Source organism: Diplotaxodon limnothrissa, linkage group LG6 (genome assembly GCF_057381915.1).
Source record: "Diplotaxodon limnothrissa isolate DT_005_m linkage group LG6, D_limnothrissa_male_GT1.1, whole genome shotgun sequence".
In the NCBI taxonomy this organism is placed as follows: domain Eukaryota; kingdom Metazoa; phylum Chordata; class Actinopteri; order Cichliformes; family Cichlidae; genus Diplotaxodon; species Diplotaxodon limnothrissa.
The window spans coordinates 24,545,990-24,572,496 of NC_140601.1; the positions used below are offsets into that span (position 1 = coordinate 24,545,990).

Sequence of the window (26,507 nt, forward strand, 5' to 3'; positions counted from 1 at the left end):
GCAAGAAGCAATGTGCAAAAAAGAACTTGGGACAAAATACAGCCGCGAGTGGATCTGTAACGAATATTTTTGTCTTTTAAAAGCTCTTTTTAATGTTTGTCTTTTTAAATATTTCTGAACAGACTGAGAGGAGAAAGTTCAGCCTCCGCCGGGTTAGTCTCAGTTCAGGGGTCACGGCCAGCGGACCGAGAAGGAGAGAAAGGAGGGAAGGCTACTTTGTTTATTTTGCGTATTTATTTTTTATTTTTTGGCAAAACTTTTAACATTACCTCAATATTTTTACGACCCGGGACTGGTGCAACTTGGTGATAATGAGAAGCTGAAGGAATGAAAGCTTACGCCGTCGTCTCCCTCCTCTGGTTTAGGAGACTCCAGAATAGACCCGCTGTTGTGTCCCATCCCCATGAGGAGGGGGCCCATCTTTGATTCATATTTTTGAGGCCGGTTCTTTCTTCCCCATCCAACTGCAAATCCTCCATTTTCGATGTTTTAATATCGTTGTACCAGTTTATCACAAAGTGTCGCCTTGCCAGCATCGTATTTTATTTTTTAATCAAGAAGAAGAAAAAAGTTCCCTCTTTTAAAGGGAAACAGGCGCTTTTCATTCATTGGAGGTCACGGTCTTTCAGTAATATTGGCCGACTGAAGCGAGGAGTCCGTTGGCATTTTTTTAAAGACTCGTAATAGCTCGCTGGGGCCCTCCAGCCCCATCTTTCCGATGGAGATTCACTGTAAGCACGACCCGTTTGCGGCAATGCACAGTAAGTGTATGCGTTTATAATTTCCTTCATCTGCATCTGCCCTGAACTGAACTGTCTCCCAGACCGACAGCTCTGCGTGCATGTGCAACAATAACAGCAAAGAGTAAAAAAAAATAAAAAATAAAAAAAATAAAAATCATAATTCGAAGAATTGAAATGTCGATTTATTTGTAAGAATATATACAAAAACATATGAAAACGTGTTTTTTTGTTTTGTTTTATTTAATTTAAATAGGAGCTCCCGATTTCGGAGAACTCAAAAAACAAAACAAAACAAACATTTTAGGCATTTTCTTTTTCAAATACAAAAAGTGTTTAATATTGGATTGTTTGAAAGTACTTTACAAATATGTTGCGCACGCGTATCTTTAGGCTGCTTGTTATTCTTTCTTATTATTATTTGAAAAAATCAATTATAAGTGACTTTACAATGTGGATATTTTCTCAGTCTTTAAATATGGACAGAAAACATTTACAAATCTTATATCTTATGAAATTATACATTTTTTTGTATTACTTACCTTACCAATTGTTTCTTACAATTTAAAGCTGGATCATTTTTCATAAATGTGCATATTAAAATGTCAAGTAAGTGTAAATCGACATGAGTTTTGGGTAGAATGAGGAGCTGAGGGGATTTGTGAATCGTGTGATGAAATGCAGGTTGCGCACATTGTGTCGGATTTGATGTTTTGTAGGAGATGGTTTGCTGTGCTTCCCTCTTTTGAAGCGAAGAAGTTCAGGGGTCAGAGAGGGTCGGGGAGAGGGAAAGAGAGAGAATGGGAGAGAGTGGGAGAGAGAGAGAGAGAGAGAGAGAGAGAGAGAGAGAGAGAGAGAGAGAGAGACTGGGGTAACAAAGCATGACTAAAAGCTGAACCTGATCCACAAACAGTAACCGCAGTGTTTCTGCACATAACCAGGTTAGACTGCACTTCACACACACACACACACACACACACACACACACACACACACACACACACACACACACACACACACACACACACACGGATCCGGGAGATTTTGAGATTTTATGCGAGTACCTACAAAAACTAAGCCCTCGTTTTTACCACACAGCAGGACACAGTTTTATGTAGCTCAGTGTCTTGCTTGAGGACACTTCAACAGAGTAGCTGTGTATATATATATATATATATATATATATATATATATATATATATATATATATATATATATATATATATATATATATATATATATATATATATATATATATATATATATATATATATATATATACACACACACATATATGCAGGGGAAGGCTGTGCAGAAGGAGGGGGATCAACTTTTGGTCACTCAGTCGTGACATGGCGGAGCCTGCTTTGTTTTTTCGGTTCATTTTCCCCTCTCCAAAAATGTGCTGCTGCGCACCTCTGCGTATTTATGAAGAAAGAGTCAAACAGTGATGATAACAAAAAAAGAAGAAAGTCTTCTGCTAATATTAATCATTCTGAATTTGAGCACAAAACCTCTGCTGTAATTATAAGCAAAATGTCAGGTTTATTACAGTGTGCACTGAAACTACTGCAGTGTTTTGTATTTAGAGTGTTAGGCAGTAAAGACTGAAGGCTGATGCTCAAAAAGACGTTTAAACTGTTAAATTCGTTTGTTTTTTTTTTTGCAAATTTGCATAAAAAATGTCACCCCCTAAATCAGCAGACTGCACGGTGGCAGTACATGTTGTGTTTTCTCTTTACACTCAAAAGTCAAATAAAGCGTCCTACAAGCGTTTCAGCGTGTGGCTAATACATTATGCGTTATATTGCACTTTAGTCCCGGAGAGAAGCCGTGTTATGTGACTGACATAGTTTCCCACGGTGTGTTGCTCTGTGGGATTTAAAAAAAGAAAAGAAAAGAAGAAGAAGAAGGAGAAAAAAAGTGCTGCACACACGTATCCAAAAGCTAGAACGAATCACGTTTCCTCTTCCCTGCCGTTTCAGCAAAGCCAATGATCCGCGGTGCTGATGGCAGCGGCGGGGCTAAAGCTATATATGTCAAAGCGCGGAGACGCTTTAAAACGATTACACCTAAAAATGTCAAAGGTAGAGAGAGAGAGAGGTCGGGAGGAATCGACTGTGACGCGTGGAAATGTTGTTGGGAGAGTTTGGATGTGCGCTCCATGCCAGTGTTGGTGTGCGTGTGTGCGTGCAAACGGGTGTGTAGGTGTACTTCACCTCATCAGGAAGTCTGTGAAGCATACGGGCCACAGACTTTTAAATTTAAAGCAGAGGCAATAACACACGATCCTAAAGTTTCATGTGTTATTGTGAGGGCGTAACAAGTGCGTGTTCGTCCCAAAAGCCTTTCCCAAATATTTTATTTGACAAAAATCGGAGGTTTTTCACCTACACGGCTGACACTTATAATTAATATTATTTTTCTTGCTATTATTTTTGCTTAAAATCTCATTCCCTACAATCATTTGCCTTACACACTTTTATAACGATGATTGAAACGTGAATAGCCCACATATGTGGCTCATAACAAGCCTGAGCACTCACTAACTTTAAAGAGTTATTTCTACCACGAGCAACACCATAAAATAGGGATATTTAAAATATCTATACCAGGTAATTGTGATGGTAATGAGTTGAATTTCATAATCACGCATTGTAATGGTAATAGAGGCATGCTGAATATTAAGTAGGCGAGGCCGTGGCCTACCGTAGAGACTCGCGAGTTATAGCGTAAAGAAAATATAGATCTGACTTTCTAATGTAGAGCTACACTGAGCCGGAACAACAGCAAAGAAATGTGGAAAAAATGGATTAATCTTAATCCAACAGATCGACTCAGACGCCATCGTCATAATCAGTGTCCGCTGCAAATATGAAGTTTACTTTAAATTATTTAGTTTTGGGGGACTTTTTCCTCTGTGAGTTTCTTTGAGCCTCGATTCTTCCACCAAATATTAATTATCCCTCTGTTCACGTAAAGAAAATACAAAATAGCACTATACGTCCAAAACGCCCGCCTGGCACATCTCACCGATCTATCCACTGTTTGCTCAAGGAAATTTGCTTCATCTGTATTCTCGCAGGCGACTTTCCAAACAGGTTTTCGGCCTAAAGTAATTTCTAGTTGTTTTTTTTCTTCCTTTCTTCCCCCTCTAAGACAGGGAGCGGAGAAAAGAGAGAGGGGACCGGTGGCGTTTTGTCGCGATTTCTCTTTTGCTTTATTTTTGAGTCGTCAGGCCGTGACGGCCCAGATGAGAGATGAGAGAGAGAGCTATGTGGACAGAGGGAAAGAGAGAGAGTAAGAGAGACACTGAGGAATGTGGCTGGAAGAGAGAGACAGAGAGCCTAATGGACCTTATTTTCTGGATGGGGGAGCGCGAATATATTCTGCTTTATCTTTGTATTTCCCCCTCCCGGAAACAGTGAATCAATCAAACGTTTAAGGTGGCGCTGGGTTCTTAAGGCAGCTCCTATAAAGGGTAAATAAATAAAATACAAGAGGGATGCATAATGACCGCTGGTCCCCTGGCAGGGTGAAAATGAAGCTGCTGTCTCTGCCAACACCCCCACACTACCACCACCTCTGGAGACTTCAGAGGTTCAGTAGAAAGATATTTAAAAGCCAAGGCTAGTAATTTGGCAAAATCTTCATTCTGCAACAAAGTCTCCTGAGCTGCTGATTGAATTTCTGTGAGCAAGTGGTTAATTTGCTTGGTCAGAGGGATGAATTACTGGCATCTGTCAGTAAACCCACCCAGCTGTGGGAACATCAGCCCGGGTTTCTTCTGTAATTAGTTTTAAGGACAAGAAAGGAAATCATTTCTTCTAAAATTAGGAGAAACTTCCGAGTTCTCTTACTCGGCCTTGCTCTGGGCTAGCACCGTTCACCTCTCCAGCCTGATGCCTAAACATGGCATATAACCCTCTGAAATGAGAACTTGTACAGCGTATTCAGAGAATTACGCTACTGAGGCCGATAAACAAATGCTTTTATAGATTTGCGTTTCTCCCTATCAGTATTTATGGGCTTAGAAAAATAAATTTCAAACACATAATCCACACAGCCTACCCCAAGAATGGTGAGAGTCTGAACGCCTAATACCAACAGTAAATACACAGATAAGTGAATAAATAGTTATCGGGAGGTTTTTGTAGGTCACAAGTCATTCCTCTCCATCTCTTTACAAAGCAAGGCGTATTTCATGCCCTGGCCCAGATAGGAAGGGTGAAAGGAACCATTTCATTTACTCTTATCTGAGGAAGGGGGAGGGAGGGAGAGCGAGAGCGAGGGAGCGTCTTCTCTGCAGATACCTTTGGTCAGGAGGAAGTAGCGCAGTAGGCTTCTATAAACCATTCTAGAAAAAAACCTTCTTTTATTCCTTGAGAGGTTATAGGAAATAATAATAAAGAGAGGAGGAGGAGAAATGCATTTACACATTTAGACAACCTTATAAGGTATTCACAGAATGTCAAAAAAGAGTCAGAGAGCTGACTTTCTCCAGTGGAGGTCAGCTGACTCTTTCTTGCTTTAAGGAAGATCTGAAACTGTACGTGTTTGAGATGTCTCTGCGAATGCTGTACAGGACTGGGCAGTGAGTATTCCCAGTAAAGTCTTAGTAGATCAACAAATTGATCCCTTATTACAAAAACAGTAGGGTCAGGGGTGCCCTGTAGGCTCCAGGAGGGTCAACTGACTGCCTATGAATGACTATGAGCAGACTCGTCTCTTCTACTTAAATTCTGATTATGAATTTTCTGATAAATACATAAAATCTGTTCACATGTTTTACAAAACGTATGGTTGGGAAGTTTACTGGAGGAATTAAGGGTGATAAAGGGGGCTATGATGTTGTTCAAGTTATGTAGCCCACCGGAGCAAATTTGTAAATTGTGATTTTGGATGTTTTAATTAAATAAATCTAGTTCCATTTGACTCGTTACTGTGTATGCTTTCAAGAGCAATAAGTTCACAGTACCCGTTAGTATGAAAAAAGCCTTTGAAAGCCAGAAATGTCCTTAATGGGAAATAAAACAGAGCACACTGAACAGTTGTGAGGTACAAATTCTTATTTTGGAAAATAAAATAGATAATAGACATCAAGAACTCATGAAGAGCTTATCACAAGGATAAAACACGTTTCTTATTTCAGGTGAATGGTCCTCTTCATTCAGCCACTGCTATATCTCAACGTAACATTACTGTATTATTAGCCATCTGAAATATAATGAAAGCACGAAGAAACCTTTTGCATACAGAACATAAAAAAAAACATGGTACCTCAGCACTGAATGATTTGCAAATCCACTGTTAAGTTAATAAAAAGGGGTGAGATTTAACATTTCTTATTCATAGAGTTAGAGCAGACAGGGACCTTTAGTCTCTGTTCTACAGTAAATTTCCCAAAAGCTCTGACATTTTGATGAAGTGTGACTCAGTAGCGTCTACAGTACATCATTCAAATCTCTGTGAAGTCTTCCGAACTCCGTCCTTCCAGTTTGTTATAAATTTAGGACATCCAAACCCAGGATAGTAACACATCTGATGCTATACGAAGCAAACAGTCTACAGAAGCTTTGCAGTACTTCCTCCGATGAATCCACTAAACGTGTAGAGCGGAAATATGAAAAATGACAATACATAAGCGCTAATTGGGTGAATGACTTCTTTGATTGAACAGGTTTAAAAGTAAATAACAAATCGATTAAACACAGCTGATGGTAAAGTTCATGCTGCTTGTCTCTGAGCTGTGGCTGAGCCCAGCTCACAGGGTCATATTACTCTGCCTGCGTTTTCCTGTCTTTCATAAAGAGCGATTGCTTTTCAAATTGTGCTCTGCAGCAGACGTCTGCATAATGAGACTTCTTCTATCTGAAAAAAAAATAAAGCAGTAAGGAAGCGAGTCGCCGTCCACGTTAGCCATTTGGAAATAGCTTTGTTTGATTTCACAGAATGAGACTCTCCACTCTTCACATTTTTGTATTTATCTCTCCTGTATTGACCTATTTATATTTATGCTGGAGAAAGCTGCGAAAGTGCGTGTGTGTGTGTGTGTGTGTGTGTGTGTGTGTGTGTGTGTGTGTGTGTGTCTTCCTTTATTTTATGCTGATGGAGAGAAGTTGAGGACAGGGGGACAGGTTCAGGGGACAGCACGGTGTTTTAGGGGGTATCCCTGCTGGGGTAATGTGTTTAAAATCTATTACCCCCACAGCTAGGATTAGTGTGTGTGGGAGAGTGTGTGTCTGTGTGTGTGTTTCCCCTAAAGACGCAATCACTATGGTAATACAAAAGCCAGTGGATTAAATGGTTGAAATTTTTTTTCTATTTCATTTAAACTTTGCCTTTGGAGGGAAACACACACACACACACACACACACACACACACACACACACACACACACACACACACACACACACACACACATATGTTTAAGAAACCTGGGGAACCAGTCCTGATCTTTCTTACTGTTTTCTGCTCACATGCAGCATTTCTGTTGGTGGATGCAGTTTAATCATTTACCCCAAATTCCAGGATTCTGACCTGGCCCGGCTCACGGGGTCTCACAGCGTGGTGTTTACAAATGTATAAATGGTGTAGTCTGTTTAAGTGCATCTTCTGTGATATGCTGCTGACCTGCTCAAAATGTATTTCCAGTCAGTAGAAGCTTGGATATTTTCTACTATAGGAGAGCTGAAAGAAACTAGATGGACACAGATCATGTGCATATATATAAATTACTCTCCTTTGCAGTTTTGCCCTTGTCAGTTGTGGCTGCTGTTTAAATCTGTTTATGCAACTTTCTAATAGACGGCTGTGGTTTTCTGTGACTTATGGATACAGAAGAAGTTTATTCAATTATGCAAAGGTTCAGCTAGTCTTTTCTTCTATTCTACTTTTGCTGTCTTTCATTCATTTCCTTGTACTTTCATCCCTTCATCCCTCAGAGGGAATATTAGCGGTGTCTTTCGCTAAGGGGCCAAGGCAAGGCCTTGGTCAATAATTAATTAAAATCCCTTCATTTACTCAAAATCTTTGCTTAGCCTGTCCCTGGTGAAATTGGGCAAAGTTTGCACTTTGGAATAGTATTATTATGCTGAGCAGGATAAATCACAGGCGGGAGAGAAAACAGATGTATTTGAGATAGTAAATTAACTAAGCTAAGCCAGCTAAGCCAAGGGCCAACAGCTGTGGGACTGCAGCCTAGAAAGTGTTGCTGAAGTAACTATTTCTCAGGCAAACAAATGTAAATGTACAGAAACAAGCTGTTAATGGCACAGATCCAGCATCAATTTACTGAATGAGAAGTGATGTTATTAAAATAAAGCTCATCGAGTGTTTAAGTAGAATGGAAAAGCACTATATACGAACCAATCAATTGACCTTTTCCCAAAATAGAGGAAGTAGCCTCTAACTGCTGTGCTGCAGACTAGACTACCTTAGTGCTGATATGAGGTGTAAAGATTGTCTGAAATGCCCTTAAACAAGCTGGTTTTTGCTGCTACTTTATACAGTGAAGCTGTTAAGTTTTTGTGTTCTTCTGTCTGATATTGTTTTGACCTTTAACTTGAACCAAGTCTTGGTCAGTCTTTGATATGCGAATATAAGGATAATGGATCAATTTGTATGTTTGATTGTGTTGAAAAAGTTACATCAAGATCTTTGACTCTTGCCTATCCAACTGTCTGCCATGTATCAAGAATGTAATCAGAGGAAATGAGAGGATTTTGTAATTAATTTCCACTGAGTCCTTTTTTTTTTGGTTCCATATCGAGTTAGATTTCAAGGTTATCTTTGATTTCAGTGCAATTTTTCATGCATTTCTTTCTGTTGTTCCTCATTGGCTTCTTGCCCATCTCAAATTCTCATTCTCTTCTAGGACATGGTGGCGTGAACCAGCTTGGAGGTGTGTTCGTAAATGGCAGACCCCTCCCAGATGTAGTTCGCCAGCGAATAGTAGAACTTGCCCATCAGGGGGTTCGGCCGTGCGACATCTCACGCCAGCTACGAGTCAGTCATGGATGTGTCAGCAAGATACTGGGCAGGTAAGAAGCCGACCAGCACCTACACTCGTGTGTGTGATCAAAACACATCAACCTCCTCATTCAGTACTTTAAAGGATCCCTTTTCACAATAAGTTAACCTTTAAACGATGCAGTGGAAGACCAAGTATCTTCACCTTTACTTGTTGGATTTATTTGTGTTTTTCTGGTTAGTTTTTTTTCCATCAGGTGAAAAGAACACACACAGGCTGGTTCAGCATGTGTCAGACTGAAGCTCCTGTAAGGTCATACTGACTCCTTTGGTGTCAGTTCTGCTGTGTTCTTCAGTTTCCTCCACATGCACAAGCTGCGTTTTCCAAAGTGCCTCCATTTTCGCTCTGCTTCTTACTTCTCTCACACGGTTCTCTGCTCTTTTCTTGCTTTTCACCTTCCTCTCCCCTCTCCTTATATCCTGTATTTTTTTTGTCCCCCCCCCCCCCCTATATTTCTGTGTCTCTCCTCACTCCCCCTTTTCTCTCTCTTTCTGTCTCTCCCTCTGCCTTTTTCAAAGCTAAATTCAAGAGTAAATCCCTGTTCGTTCCATCCCTCAGAGAAGAAAGGGGGACAAAAGGGAAAAGATTCATCACTTTTTGGAATTAGCATCAAAATGAAAGTGGCACCATATTTCTGCACCAAAAAAAGACAGAGGGAGATGGAGAATGGGAGAAAGACATGAACAAGGGACACAATCAAAAGGGAAAAGGCGTGTTAAAGAAGACGAGTGCAGGAAAAAGAAAAACGAATGAGAGACAGAGAGACCATTTGTGAGGACGGAGGGGAAGGATTAGCTACAGCGACCCTCAGCTATATCAAAAAATGTGCTGCTCATTGTTCTCCCATGCCTCTCTTTCTCCGTCTCTCTCTTTCCGTCTTTCTCTCTCTATCTCTCTCTTTCTCTCTCTCTCTCTCCCCTTTCCTGGCCGTTCAACTCACTGAAGCGTTACCATGAGGGGGGAGGAGGGGAGGGGATCGAGGGATGGAAGGAGGGAGGGAGGGTTGTTTTATCCTCTCCTCTCTCTCTGGTGCCAGCAGAACAAAAACACCAACTCTACCACCCTGTGTGTGTTTGTGTGTGTGTGTGTGTATTGGCTCATCGTTGTGCAGATATCAATAACTACGCTCATTTATTCACCAATGATTCAGCTGTGAATAATTTAAATAGTTTTCCATTTGAAAATAGATTGTTTTTCCTTTAGCTGTGTTTATACTCCAGCTGCGAATAGTCAAAAATGTGGAACACACACACTCACCCCCCCCCCCCCCCCCCCCCCCCACACACACACACACACAGAAAGAAAGACAAGGAAGTGCACATTTACAGGAACTCGCATCTTCACGGAAAGGATTACTCTACCGTACAGTGGAGAGAGAGAGGGCGAGAGGAGAGCAGCAGCAGGTTTAAGACTGACTGACAGCTTGCATCCACACACAGCATCCCCCCTTTTTTCTGCAAGCTGTGTAGCGCATTTGCTGTCCTCCCACCCCCTGTCCCCCCCATGCCCCTTCTGCATGCAAATACATTCATGACATAGCCATGGTGGACATGAAACGGTTGTGTGAGTGCGTCCCGTGTGCACATGTGTGTGTGTCGGTGCCATCCTCTTCCTGCATCTGCGTAATAACGTGAAATTGCTTAAGAGAACAGAAGCCGATCGCGGGACGAGTCAGGCCCTAAAAATGTTGCGTGACAGGTGTTTGAGCTTATTGCATTTAGCCTTTCAGCTGACTCTGACATCTGCAGCGAAATCGGCAACATTATGTAACTGGCAGTGAGGGTTTTAGCACGCCTTGATTTAACAAGGTGTATCCCAACGAGAGCAGAGTCTCTGTTTGCGAGAAGGAGCTGAGCAAATCAGTCAAAGATACAAAATAAAACAGAAATAAAGAAAACTAAAAGAAAGGATCAAATATACAGAAAGATTCCCTCGAATTTGCAGTATATTTGACCAGCATTATCTGACCGGTGTGAATAAATACAAAGTCTTTGATACAAACTCTATCCACACACAGATTATAAATACACAGTGCAATCATTAAATCTTCAAGGTGCTTTCAAGAGGAAATATTTCCACGGCAATATTTCGATTTAATACAGAACCTTTTTGGTTAAAGAGGATTTTAAGCCTATATAGCAGACACATTTGGACCTCATCTGGGGTACTTTCCACAGCTGTTGGGCAGGTACATCCCTAGAAAGTATTATGTGGCCAAAAATATCCCAAAAGTTATGACACAACTGGCATCAGGCTCATTTTAAGGAGAACTGTGACTGAATTCACATGTGGGCAGATATGAGCCACCTTTGGGCCAAACATTCATTGCATTCTGAGCAATGCAATATTCATAAGTCCATGCAGCGCATGGGCACTGAAGCTGTTTTTGCGATCTTCCCTGCTTTATGCGATGTGATTCCTCGCCACATCAAAAGATCAGCCCAAACCAACACGGAGTTTCAATTGTCAGAATTACCCAAATAAAAAGTTCTGTTTGAAATTCAAATTCAATAAAAAAAAAAAGATGCAGCTGATGGAGGATTAGCAAATAATCACACCCATTTCATACCTCAAATTAAGCAAATTAGGACAAGAACCACAAGTGATCAAAAAATTTGGACACTAAGAAGATTTACAGGCTACAAAAACTATTTTAATTGACATGGCAACATGACAGTTAAAGGATAAGGACACCGATACGAGAAATTTATTTTAAAAAAATCCTTCACATTTGTATCTTATTCCTCTCTGCCACTGACCTACATTGTTGTCCATTCGCTGTTAAAAACACAGAAAAAAAGCCACACTGTTGGGCTCTGTGTTAGTTTATTCACTGTCCTCGTGCTGTGAAGAGCCTCGAGATCTGACTCCACACCTGTTGATGTATATTTGAGAAAATGAGGAAAGTATAGAAGAGCACCAACCTCATGCTTTTAAAAAAAAGCATGTTCAGATTTTTATTTGGATGGAAACTTGAACTGAAATATTTTCAGATGCGGCGGCACAATCTTGATTAAGTACTTTAACCCAACTAAACTCGGCCTTGTTTCTCTTTTATGTTTTTTTAATTAAAGTTTTTTTTCAGGTTTGGATTTGGCACATTTTAATAAGGAGCTGTATGCATAAAAAAACGAACTAAAAACAGAATTTGCAGATTTCATATTCCATATGATTCTATTAACTTGTCCTCTCGTTCCTCCCCGTATGATCAATGCAAGTGTCTTTTAATTGGCAGGTACTATGAAACGGGCAGTATCCGCCCTGGGGTAATTGGGGGATCCAAACCAAAGGTTGCTACACCAAAAGTGGTCGACAAAATCGCCGATTACAAACGCCAAAACCCCACCATGTTTGCCTGGGAGATCCGGGACAGGCTCCTAGCAGAGAGAGTTTGTGACAACGACAGTGTTCCCAGCGTCAGCTCCATTAACAGGTACGACGGTCTGCATGCTTTGTGTATGTTTGTTTGAGTTTGGGCGTATAGCAACAGGTACAGCCTATTGGTAGAGCTCAGAGCAATATAATACTCTGTGTTTTATGTGTGTGTGTGCCTGTGTGTGAGTCTGGGAGTGGAAAAGAGAATAGTAAAGAGGCCCCAGTCTCCATATGTATGAAGTGGCTGCAGCTCAGTGGTTCAACACGATGGTACAATGACAACCCTTTCCCCTGAGCATAGAAGCAGAGAGAGAGAGGGAGGGATGGTGAAATAAGAGAGAGAAGGAGTGAGCAAAAGAGGCAGACAAAAGGGAAGGAAGGTGTGTGGGGGTAAGGAAAGAAACAGACACAAAAGGAAAGGAAAGAAAGGAAAAGGGAGAAAAGGAAATGAGAGGAGAGGAAAAAAGGGGAGGAAAGGAAGAAAAAGGAAAGGAAAGAGGAAGAAAAGGCTTGCATGAGCAGCCAAGCAGGAAGTGTGAGGCCCCTCTGCCATGTCAGCCTGCCTCAGCCACTTCACACACACACACACACACACACACACACACACACACACACACACACACACACACACACACACACACACACACGCACAGACACATATACACAGTTTTGCTCCCACGATGGTCATGTTCTCTCTGTCACTCAGGATCTCTCTCACGCACACTCACACAAACCACTTCACACACACTAATATCCCCTCTCTCCTCCTGCAGGATCATCCGGACTAAGGTTCAGCAGCAGCCTGGTCAAACGGGCTCAGTGTCGGCTCACAACCTAGGTAGGTTGCTGTTCGAAAATCCTGTTTCCAGCCATCAAAGCCAATTTTTTTTTTTTAACAAAAGAAGTGTTTTTGTGTAAATCTCTCCGGAGAGGATCTTCTGTGCTGAACAAGAAAACAGAGTTTCTGGACCTGTGTGAAGACAGGATGCTATGTGCCACAAAGTTCCAAATCTACATTGCATCCTTACAGTCAGCTTTAGATTGTCATTTTCCACGTAAGAAGTATGTTTAGGGTTTGTTTCTTTTTTACCAGAGTTTTGTGTGATGGTCAGGTTCATTTAGCCTTTTTGGGCCAACCGAGAGCTGACTGAAGAACGAGTAAGGTAGGGTACGATCAAACAAAGGTGACCGGCTGGATATAAAATAACAGTTACATATTAAGCTTTCATATTCTTGGCCCATCCGCTATGACGACTGTAACCGAAAGCACACTGGTAACATTATTACAGTAGTGTACAATGTAACTATTAAGACGTACAATAGTCCCAATAACAACAATCAAAGGGATCCACGGCGTGAAACCATGTCATCCTAAATATAACTGTTTCATAAATAAGTCAACAAAAATGCTCAAGTCATTGTAATATCAAAGCATTAGAGATCTTTATCAGTTCCTTCTCAAATGGGTACTAGATTAGCAACACTGGCAAGCATTTAACTCTTTGATTATTGGAGGTTATGACTGGAAATTGATTATTTACAATGATATTCAAGTTCAAAGCGAGGATGCACCTGGTGAGGCATATTCTCACGGGCTAGAAAAGATCATATTTACGGTTTCTCAGTTACATCACCAAATTATTACTTATAGGTTAATGGACTTCTTGTGACCTATGCACCAAACTTTACACTATGCATATTCATAAACACATTTTTTTTCATCCATATTGCTACAAGCAGTGATTAGTGGGGAAGGATACACAGCTTTCTGCCCCCTTTGTCAGATTAATTCAGCTGTGTTTTGTTTGAGCAACATAGTAGTTTGAAAATAAGTTTGAGTATATTAGCAACAGGTAAACTTTTGCTTTAGTTTCGATTAGCACGAGTTAAAATTATGTTAAGTGCAGCTGGATGAGATCCAAAACCAGACAAATATTAAAGGACTTATCGGAAGGTTCTCATTATATATTTTTAATAAAGGACCCGTAACCTTTGTCAGTATACAGTTAATTATCCTGTTAGACACTGAAAGACTATATCTGTGGCATCTATGGCTTGAACATTATTTCCTTTTATTCGATGAATATCGCAGCGTACACACAGATACGATAGCCTTTCTCTCTCTTCCTCACTTTGCCCTGCAGTGGATTGTGTTTCAGAGTCTCTCATATCTTCATAATCGCACATTGTCTATTAATCTAAATTAATTTCACACACACTGCTCCCTGACTCCTGCCTTTTACTCACATTTAAGCGACACACACACACACACCCTAGATGCAGTGACACACACACGCACACGCTTACAGATTACACAGATAAATGGGTCCCACTCCCAGGCGGAAAATTGAACATTTGGATTTGCAGAATAAAAGCGTTACGTTCTGATAAAAAAAAGAGTGAAAAGAAAGAGAAAGGAAAATCAGATAATTGAAGTGCTAAATCAAGTGATGGGAATAGGAGGGATATGCATTCATTATACTCTCCTTGTCGTTAGCGAAAGAGTAACGGCTTGAAGGGACTTTGATCCTCTGGTTTACCTGCCTTTTTTACCCCCTCCTTCTTCTTTATTGCCATTTCAGTCTTGTCTTTCTCTGTTTGGGGGGTCTGCTGGGAGAGGGGATTAGTATGTCTGTCTCCACACCTTTCTGTCCCTCCTGGGATACCATACTGTCACTCAGCCCCACGTCCGCTTACAGGGGTACAGATAAGGGACCAAGAAGTGAGCGACTGTATGTTTAAGCCTGTGCCTGCGTGTCAGGAGGTTGCAGGATGCGTGTGTGTGTCCGTGTTACTGAAGCGGTGACAAGTATGTCGCTGTGTCACCCGGCAAAGAACTTGTCTCCTCCAGGGGGAAGATTAAAGGAAGAGACAACAAAGAGCAAAACACTAACAGAGGCTGGTCTTTTGTGTCTTTTCCTTTAGTTTCAATTTAGCCGATACAACCGAGTGAAATTTAGAGAGAAAAAATGGACTTTTATTGATTTTTTAAAAAAGAATAATAATTAAGATTTATATTGTGTGGCAATCATGCCACAAATATATGAATAAGGACACTTGATTGTTGTTTTTCAAGCCTGAAAGGCATCCGCACACACAGACACACAAAAGAATTTCTCAGAAAGAGCTTTGTGCACAAAAACTATAGCTTACTGTTTATTTTCAATTAAATATTTGTGCTTTCAAATGAGATCCAAAGACACATGCAAATATATTGGATTCAGTTCATTTTGGTGAGTGTTTATAGAGTTTTGTGACACAGTACATTAAAATATACAGTCTGTGATATTTCAGCAACAGCCAGAAATTCATAAAACACTTTGCTGTCTTCTTTTTCTTATCATTTTATCTGAGATGTGATCATAAAGTAAAACATGAACATTTTAAAAAATACACTCTTTTCTTTATAAGTAATTGTTTTATTGAAAGCAAATGTTTCAGTGAGTTAAAGAGTCACTTATGCCTTTTTAATAAAATCACACAGCTTACAAGAGTAAGTGTCCACATAACACAATAAATGTGTTGTGCTTTCCCCCATTTTATTTTACAATACGACTCTGAGATTAAGTAATTCCTCATTTCAGTCATCTGTTTTTTGGGTGTTCTTTTGCTTTCTCAGTATATCCTTTAAAGTGTTGGCATTGTCATGTGATCTGTCTGCAGCAACGTCCGTGCCAGCCACACAGGTCTCAGCAGTGACCAGCGACTCGGCCGGCTCCTCGTACTCCATCAGCGGCATTCTGGGTATCAGCTCAGCTGCTGATGTAGGCAAGAGGAAGAGGGATGAAGGTGAGCAAACAGTTATGCTTTGTATATGTCCCACTTTGCTAATTTTTCCTGGTGGATGCACAAGGCACACGAGAATCTAACACACAAGCAACAGCAACGGGACATGTGAATAAAATATCTTCATTGAGGAACGCAGATTTATTTACTAACAGTGTTTCATGGGATAGCAACCCGAGAGGCCAGCTCATGCACGCACTATCGATCATATACTTCTGTCATACTTGGTCAATGTTGCGTGCTAATGTATATGCGAGCTTGTGTATGTGCTCATAGGTACTGGATGTATATATTTGTGTACGCTGATATGCCTCCACGTGTTTGCTTGATTGTGTGTGTGTGGGGGGGTGTGTGTGGGGGGGTGTCAGTGGCATTAAAAAGCCATCACACAGACGGTCTCCTACGGTAAATGAGACAGGACCAGATGTCGGAGCGAGAGGGGGTGACAGAATGCCACTGGGGGCTATTTCGCTCTCTCTCTCCCTGACACACACACACACGCACACACACACAGATACAGTGTGGGATCCTTTTTCCCACTGCTGATGAATTTTCAGAACACTCCAGCAGGTTCCAGGTGAATCCCAGGTGCACCTTGATATGCTCGGATTCAGCCCACTTAACCATCAGTAGAGTACAAAGACTTTAGACCCAACGCAGACATAGAGACATGCACACATATATCATTGATACACTGGATCAAAGTTTGACTTACTATGTGAACAGTTTGTCCATTGATAAATGAGGTTTTAGCTCAATCCAAAATAACAACAAATTGCACTCTCATCCTGTTCAGCGATCATCCGCTGGTTGGGGTTTCCTCCGTCTTTCTGTTGCAACTGCATAAAACGTCAAAATATGTTACAAAGTTAAGGTTGAGGTAGAAGACTTGGTGTATCCATAAAAGCAAAATGTGACATAGTGTTCTAAAAGCAGGCTTAAACACCCGGTGAAGCTTGAGACACACTCTAGACTTTAAAAACTGGGGCAGACAAAGAACCTACACGATGAGGAAACTGCCTTTTCTCACATTAACACTTGAAACAAATGTAAAATGGCAATTTTCCCTCACATTTTCCACATTTCGTATTCATTAAGTTATCTCGCATGCACACCTTGACTTACCTTGATGTGCATGTATGATATCTGCGCAACAGAACTGAAGAGAAACAAATCAAATTCAAATGTTTTAGATATATTCGGTTAAATTTTACACTAAGTTTGACGGGACTCTGATTTTAGTTGCTGCTCTTGAATAAGATCAGAGCACTTGCACAGAGCACAGTGATTGTCATGTCCACATTTTGGCTCACTGACAGAGTAAAGACTGAAAGATTAACAGATTCACCTGTGTTAGTGATCATAAGTCTGAACGGCCACAGTGAAACTGGTCTCTGACTGATTTCATCCATGCCTCTTTGACATAAATAATATGAAGTATTAATCCACCCCATTCTGTGCTGTATTGTCTTCAGCAGAAACTCTGCAGTCAGATCTGTTGCTGAAGGAAAGTATCTGTAGCCTAATTAGCGGTATTATTGTTTCACTTTGTTCTTTATGTGCATGACACACTACACCATGTGCTACATGTGTGGTCTGTCTGCCGGTTTTCTATGACTGCTGCTGGACTTTCCATTTCACAGTTCGAATCGAAACATTGTATCACTTCTCGTTTCATTGAAGCATTCAGAAAGCATCATTCGAGCATTATGTCTCTCCGTGTCACGTTTCGCTTGTGTGTTTTATCTGCAGCGTTTCTGTGCCAGAGGTCTGCGCGGTTGGCTCTGTGGTCTAATTAACAGCATTGCTAATCACAGCTTCCATTAGAGCAGCCCCCGCTGGATAATGACACACACACACGGCAAGGGGCGACAGGGGGAACAGCATGCACAGACATGGACAGACAAACACATACACAGGCAAACAATAAGGCAAGCTTCTGACGACGAGTCACGGCCATATGCCCGTCTTTGCAGACATTCTTACACACGGAGAAGGAAGGCATAAACCCACAGTACACTACAGTGACACACCGGACATCACCAAGGCTCTTTTGTTGACTTTGTCTGTCTCTCTTTGTACAGGTGGATATATCACACATACAGCAATGTGACAGTTTGTGTAGTTCAGAACGCATTTAGAACAATGATACCATTGGTCCATTTTTTGGGGGGGGCGGGGGGGGGGGGGGGGGGGGAGCCTTGAGTCAGTCTGTTGCAATTTTCCTGAGTTTTTTGTGTAAAAAATCCCCAAACACACTGCAGCTCTTATTTTTATTTATTAATTCATTTATTAGAGCAGGTTAATGTTAGCTGAATCCTCTGATGATCCTAAGGCGGCATGGTCTGCATGCTTAATAAACAGGCATTTTATTACATATGCAGCCCATACTCTTTTAGTGAGCCTCCTACGTGACAGAGAGGATTAACAGTGGCCATTGACTCTTTCCTAAACTGGTATGAGAAGTTATACCTTTTCCTAATGATTAAATCCACTAACCCTGCTGATAAACCAGTACAACTAGTTACAAATTGCTTCGCAATGTGCTTAAGCCATAAGCTTATACTGGAGCATGTGGAGTGACCACATAAACTGAACAAAAGAAACCTTTTGACCACAAAAAACAAGTTGTTACTGAAAATATTCTGTCCCACTACATCATCTGCTACTCTGCCAATATAGCCAGTAAACTGTACCAACATCAGTAAACATACAGAGTGGTTCATCCATTGTTTTGTAGCTGACAGGCTGTTTGCTAGTGTAGGTAAACCTCTTGTCTAATTCCCATAATTCTCACATCAGTCAGTGGTATTCTTTGCATCTGTCTCACTCAATCACCCCCCATGAAGTTGAATTTTAACTTGGTACCAACTCATTTTGTGCCTCCACCAATTATTTAGTCTCTCATTGCTACATGTTGTTGAACTCCACACTCCCTGGTGTCCACAGCATCTCAATTCCTGCAGCAGATTGTGTTTACTCTTTGAATTAAATGTGTTGTGGAAAATATTATGTTTTCAATAATGGAATGTATCTACAGAGACAGAGGTATAAATAAAGCAAATGATATTCTAGCTCACAAGAGGCACCCCACTGACTCCTCAATTGAACTGTTGCCATCTGGTCAACAATATTGCCCCCTCGATTTGCTAAAAACACATCTACATTAGAACGTGTTCTCCAGGCCATTGACTTTTAAAACTGGTAAAACATAAATCAGTAGTTCTGGTGCTGAGCTGGTCTGGCCATCCTAATCTGTTGCAAGGTGTGCAGTATGAGTGAAATGATGCTTAGTTTGTTGTGATGAAATTGCTGTTTTTTTTTTTATATCATATCATTGCATATCATATCTGCTGTATGTGCTTGTGAGGACGTCAACGCGTGCAATGGAAACTGTTAGCCATGAGCATATCAAACAGCTGCTGTGCACGTGAACACAGGAAGGAGGGATCAGTAGCTTGTGTTGTGTATGTATGTGTTCTTGTGTGTTGGTAGGAGGAGTTTGTGGGGGTAAAACCCTGTGGTGACCTGTGCCCCCAGCCAAAGCGAGGGGAAGTTGGGGGTGACTGGGGCCAGAAAGGAGATGAATGGGTGTGAATGGAAGAACTTGACTTCTGGGGCCAAAAGGGGACTATTGTACCTTAACCTATTCACTTTACACATTGAAGCTTCTGCTGCTGCTGCTGCTGCTGTGTGTGTGTGTGTGTGTGTGTGCAAGCATCCAACATGCATGTGGAGTTCAGGACAGGTGGGCCGGTCACTAAAGGGAGTGCTGTTTTTTTCTTCCTCAAATCTGTGAGGGGAAATCCACTCTCAGTATTTTTAAGTCATGCACATTTTTCAAAATATAACAACAAATAGTTTCAATGGCATTTACCCAGAATGCCAGATTGACCTCTCACCCCCTTGTGCATCCACTGTGACATGAGGCAGCTTACAAAATAAAAGATGCTGGGAGTGAGCAAGAGATGCAGGGTGGAGGGAGGGGATCGTCGCCCTTCGCGCGTAGCTCCTCCCGGCTTACAAAAACTTTGATCTCTAGAGTTTGGATCAGGCACATACACACTCTCACAGACAAAAAAAAATCATTACACACACACATGCAGGGAAGAGCTGGGGCTGTGAGGTCAGACTTGTGACACTTAGGCTATCAGCATGATTATCTATGTCAAGAGCAAAAAGGAGCACACTGGTGGTGTTCTAACCTCTGCAGACATGCATGTATAAGCAGGCAGGAAAACAGACAAATAAGTGACAACTCATCTAATTCTTTAGGGTATTTGGATTTAATAATTCAACTGCTTCTGGATTCTTGGGAAAAATGGCAGCAGCAGGCTGTTATGGAAGACGACTGTGATGGAGAGAGAGCAAGAGAGGCAGGAGGGAGGGAGAAAGAGAGAGACAGACAGAGAAGGCGGAAGAGAGAGGAAAAAGGCAGAAAGGAGAGAACAATAAGGGCTCATTGTTTGTTTTGTTCTGCTCTGAAAAAGAGGGAAGAGAAGCGCTTCCCTTCTGAGACTGAATCACAGAGATAGAGGCAGCTGTGTGTGTGTGTGTGTTTGTGTGTGTGTGTGCGTGTGTGCGCGCATCCAACAGTGAATAGGATTTAACCCGTCACGGCAATGAGTTTCTTTACCCATCCATGGATACAATGAGACCAGCCGGATATCAAGCTACCCACCCACCCACACTCACAGCCTCAATCACATCCATACCAAGGCCCATGCATGCACACCTCAAGACAGACAGACAGACACACACACACACACACACACACACACACACACACACACACACACACACACACACACACACACACACACCTTTACACAACTTCATACAGATGAATGAACAATATTGATTATCATAAGTAAAAGCTTTGTTCTTACTGCTCGATTACAGCAGGTTCTGTCATCTCCCCTGTTCTGTCTTTCTCTGGTTCTTTGTGGATGCTCCACCATGACAGACACAGGTCAGTCTTTCAGGGTGCATTTGTGTGTGTGTGTGTGTGTGTGTGTGTCTGCGCACATATGAGAGAGTTTGTGTGTGCAACAGAGAGAAAGCAGAAAGCAATAAGCTGGCTGAAATGGTGCCATCAGAGCTACATGATTGATCAATTGAATTCCATCATGGGGACTGGCCGGTGGGATTAAATGGGTTGCCTTGGGTTACCAGGCTAAAGCATCATACTGGCTTTATCTCCCACCCTGATTGGTCTGTCACCGGAGACCTGGACCATACACACACTACTCCCAGCATCTGTATATGAGTGTGTGTGTGTGTGTGTGTGTGTGTGTGTGTGTGTGTGTGTGTGTGTGTGTGTGTGTGTGTGAGAGAGAGAGAGAGAGAGAGAGAGATTATGATCAAACCTCTGTTTGTGAGAGAGGGTTTTGTGTACTGAAGATGTAGAGGGAGGTTTAGTGTGTGACACAGCACTGTAGGATACTGTCTGAAGATTTAAAGGTTTGCTAGAAGTCTTTGAATTGATCCAAAGCCACAGGTTGTGCCAAGACTGATCCTTTTTATCAACTTTTGAAATTTAGCTAACACACATCAAACTGTAAGCAAACATTTTGCAACCAGCTTTGGTACCGTTATACAACTCTGGGACTGTAATCCATCCATCCATCCATCCATCCATCCATCCATCCATCCATCCATCCAGGAAAGGTTTTCAGTCTAACCTGGTGCATTTGCACTCACACCTATAGCCAGTTTAACCTGAAACTTTTTAGACTATTGGAAAAAATCCATCCAGCCACATTGCGATCACACAAACTTCACACAGAAAGGCCACAGCCCACAAACAACTTCAAACCCAGAACCTCCTGCTTAGAGGAGAAGTGCTAACCTCTATATCGTCACAGTGCCATATGCCAATCTACCAAATGTTTTAACATAGTCTTTGTTCTGCCTGTCACTCTTGGATGTGCACAGAGATCACTTAAATAATGAACCAAAACAACGGAAAAAGTGAAAAAACAAACAAACAAACAAACTGTCAGTTTCCTTATTAGGCTACTGTGGATGTAAAATGTACACTTACATAATCCTCTTATCTTGTACAAAGGATCAATTAATTCTGACTCCTCAGGTATACTCACAAAACACCTTATTTTCCTCAATGTAATCTAGCTAAACTTGCTTACTTAAAACCCATTGCATCTTTGCTTTAAACCAGTAATTCTTGCTTATGTCGTAAAACCTTTTTTAGATTATGTTTTTAGGAATGTGACTAGAACAAATAAAGAATGAATAAGATTAAGTAAAACTATGTTAAAGAGGAAACCTGTCATTCTTATAGATTACTACACTGTCTCAGCTCAGTCCTTAGTTGAAACCTCAGTTACTTCTTTATGACAAAGTGAATTATACTCTGATTTATCATCTATTTTATACAGATGGGTAACAACTATTTAACAAAATGAATACAATTAAAACTTGAAAACTAGTAAATAAGACCACAAAGTCATTAGGAAAAATGTTTCCTGCTCATAAATGAAAGAAGAAGTAATTTAAAATTCTCACTGACTTATACAATCAGATTAGCAAAACTCACTTCTGTAGTTTTGAAGTCATTAAATCTGAAATACTACATTTTAACAAACACTCAAACCTTTATAAAAAGAATATAGTCTCCCCTGCAGTAGCACAGGTCTCAGTAACTACATGTAGTGGTATTAAAAGTTATCCACAACTACAGAATTTCAAAACAGGAAGCATCCCTTGAGGTTAAATATGGTTAGACAGACATTTTTTTCTTTCTTTCTTCAGTTTTTTTATTTATTAGAACTAGTCTGGTGCAAATGAATCTGTATTTTCACTCCAAATGGAAAAAAAAAAAAAAAAAAAATATATATATATATATATTTGAAGCCCCCTCCCCCCTCTCCACCTGTCTGTCATATCACTACCCTGGACACACATTCACGCACATACACACACTAAACACACAGTGACCCCCAGGACTAAAATAGGCTCTCAGGAGTGGTTTGGAACGCTGAATTGGCTCTATAGTGGGGATTTTCACCCTCATCCCCTTTTTCTCTTTATCTTTTTCTCTCGTTCTCTCTTCTCTAATCATTTGTGGGCCGCGACTCTTCAGAGTTCTTATAATTGTCTCGTTCAGTCCCTCAGCCTTGCAATAACTGCAGGATACGAGAGCTCACAGTCTAATACTGATACCGTGGCAATATATATTTGTGTGGATGTGTGTGTATGTGTGATACGACGAGAGGGGACGGACAAGTGTGTATATATGAGAGGAGAGAGTGTACTTTTTAGAGATCAAGAAGGAGAGACAGTGTATGCTTGGTAATGGATTGCATTTGTATACCATTTTCTCTGAGCCTCCACAATCTATGAAGTCGCTCAGTCTTAAATCAGTTCACTGGAGTTCATTTGAGTCCACTAACTTCTTTCTCCACATCTGTCTTAGTGATTTATATTGTCAACACACGCTTTCACTACTCCCTTCATTCCTCTATCGCTGTCTGTCTGGGTTTTCCCTCCATAACATAAACCAGACTCGCAAAAGCTTCCTTTTATCTTGCTCATTTCCTCTCCCTTTCAGTTATCATTCCTCTCTTAAAAATTCTGCATTTACAGCCTGTCTAACCCCTCTCCTTTCACCTGTCCTCTCTGTGCAGGTTTGCAGGAGTCACCGCTGGCCAATGGACACGGCCACAGTGGGCGGGACTTCCTCAGGAAGCAGATGAGAGGGGAGCTATTCTCGCCACAGCAGATCGAGGTATTGGACCGCCTCTTTGACAGACAGCCATCCTGTCCAATCCAGTCCAGCTCTGACCTCTATGTGAGCCCTGATTCTGGCAAGGTAAGGGCGAGGCATCGTGCAGGCTCTGGGCTGAGGCTGAGGTTGGGAAGAGGTTAGGAGTCAACAAGAATGTAGTTGTGGGCTAATGAAAAATAGGGGCTGTGACAGGAGATAACCGCTCATGAAAAACAAACAGGAGCTGACTAAAGCAGAAGTGGCGGTTCCTGTGTTATCACCTCACGGCCACCAGACACAGCAGTGTACTTCAAGTCACTGTCACAGCACAACAGCCATTCAGCCATCCTATACTGTAAGTCTTTTTTCGCTGAGTTCAGACATTTTTTTTCTTACTGTTTACAAGACCATGAAAAGATCCAAAGCAACAAATATGTTTCCCCCCTAACAAGTGCTTTGTCCTCGTTCAAAGACATACATTTTTTTATCCCGCTAACCGTGGCCCTTCACAACCTCTGGTTATAGTCAAGAAAATAATACATGGGCCTACCTGGGATGTAGGTGTAACTGCAGCACAGAGGTTAAAGGGCCTCTCATCCTTTTCAGAACGTGTGTTTTTTTTATTTACAATCTCTGACAAAAAATAAGCAGAATATAAAAAAGCATACGCTTTTTTTTACACCAGGGTATATGTTTTGATTAGAAGACGGCCTACTTTCACCAACCTGGAATCTCCAAATAAAAACATCCAAGAACTAATGCTCAACGGTTGCGTGCCACACATGCAAACAAAATTAAAGCAAACAGCGCTAGACTAACACATTGTTGTTTTTGGTCTTTCCATCAATAAGAGCAAAACTGTTGAATGGCACAAGTCACATCGTTTAAAGAGACAGTGTGCAGGAGTTTCAAACTGCCACCAATATGACAGTTATTTGGGTTTTCCAGTGGACACAGGTGCAAATTTCTTTTTTTTTTTTGTTGCTGATAGTGAAAAAAATGTAAGGCAGGAAACCTGAAAATGTAATGGACTATTTTGGGATTTACATAGTACAGAAGCCAGATTAGTTTGTAGTTTATCAGTTAACATTTAAGGTTTATCTGACTGTCGTATAAAATATTTGTCTCTGTTTTTAGAAAAAAAAAGCCTGCCTGCTATGCCTTGCCATGCCATGTCAATGTTGCTGACTGCTGTCACATTGCACAACAAATAATCCCATTTTAAAAAGCTCTCTCTCTATCCAAGCGCTTCACTCATCCTGTCTTTTCCCCAATTCTTTCATGTTGCTGTGAGCTCTCAAAGTGTCAGCATCAAGTCGTGTTTTCACTGTTGGCTTGACAAACCGCTGTGAGTTTCTTTGGTCTGATAGACACTGTGATGAGTCAGACCTGCTCTATTGATGTTCCTATAATGTAGACACACTACAGGGGTTAATGAACATATTGACCCGACTCTCATTATGACCTCACTTCCTGCTGCTTGGTGGGACGGCAGTGCCGCTGTCCGCATGCTGATGCGTCTTGGGAATGTGCGTATGCGTGTGATCGTTTGCATGTGAGAGAAAAAGAGAAAAAACGAGACAAGAAAACCGAGAGCGAGAAAGGGTGTGTCTGTGTGTCCTAATGTTGCATCTAAATTGACCTCCCGCCCTTTCTCAGGAGTAAATTAATGTAAATCTGAGTGGAATAGACAGGTGTAAGTGGTATGCTGAATAACAAAATGACAACAAGCTAGCATTTGTATTCTCTCTACCTTTTCTCAGATGCCTTCTAATCAGCAGCCCAACGGTCAATATTAAGGAAATATTTGGCCAATGTTTCAAAATGAAATTTTTGTTTCAGCGAGCTTTCAAGCTGACACTGCTTCTGGTTTATTTATTCAGTCAGTGCCAAGGGCAAGAGTACAAGCAAACTCCCGAGTAGTCGGAGTATATGGAAGCATAAATAGGCTGCAGCCTTAGACCTACAGGGCAGAGTTTGGCTTTTTAGTCCATTCTCTTTCCTCTGACCGACATGGGGACTTGAGTGGCACAGGGCGAGAGGTCGACAGGGATTGGCTGTAGTAGCTCTATAGACTGGGACTCAAGACTATAATACCCATGATTCATAGGTCAGTGTCCTGTCTGAGCCTGGTCAAGCCACTGGGGTCGGTGTCTGGGATAGGGGAATCAAACTGGGGTCAAACTGGCTTCAAGAAGTGCATTACAAAGAGACCCAAGCAATCACAACCACATGCACACAAACACACACACACAAATCTACATGACTATCTAGTCCTCCACCTCTGCTAACCCCCCTTTTTCCCACTGGGAATGATTGACACTCTTAGCCTTAACGCTGACAGCCACAGCTTAGGCTCTTTGGTATGTGGGCTGAGGTGTGTGTACACGTGTGCGTGAGTGTGCACAGTAACCACTATTGGTGGGGTTATGGTCAAGGGGGGTCACCCTGCCTTGCGACTGACATTCCTGACAGATTTGTCCCTGCTGGTGATGTTTTGTATGGGGTCGTCTTTTACGAAACGCGTGTCAGTGTGTGTGCATCGGACAAAGACGTGTCCAAAACTGTGAAAACCAAAGTAAAGACAGAAGAGCAAGAGGCTCAGATTCAGGTGTTATACTAATAAACTGTAATCTCAGTGGTTACGTCAAGCTCCTCATTATTTTTTAGCTTTCTTGCACTAAAACATGAGGCTTACTCATTATTTTGTCTTCCTTCGTCCCACTTGAAGAGACCAAAAGCAATACCGCTCGCAAGCAAATCTTATTTTATCTGTCAGCAGTAGTTACTCGTCTATCCTGTTTATTTCAGACCTTTTTCTTTATCTTTCTTTCCTAACAAGCC

The 26,507-nt window shown here is 41.4% G+C and overlaps 1 protein-coding gene across 1 annotated transcript in view; it reads left to right on the forward strand.

Annotated features, from left to right (window-relative positions):
- Window positions 1-718: 718 nt before the first annotated feature.
- Window positions 719-26,507, forward strand: part of pax5 (paired box 5) — a 42,934-nt gene continuing 17,145 nt past the window's right edge. Inside the window, exons 1-6 of the mRNA XM_085355987.1 lie at window positions 719-761; window positions 8,618-8,783; window positions 12,009-12,206; window positions 12,922-12,986; window positions 15,812-15,937; window positions 23,584-23,768. Coding sequence (XP_085212113.1) covers window positions 719-761; window positions 8,618-8,783; window positions 12,009-12,206; window positions 12,922-12,986; window positions 15,812-15,937; window positions 23,584-23,768 — 783 coding nt within the window. The remainder of the gene's footprint in view (window positions 762-8,617; window positions 8,784-12,008; window positions 12,207-12,921; window positions 12,987-15,811; window positions 15,938-23,583; window positions 23,769-26,507) is intronic.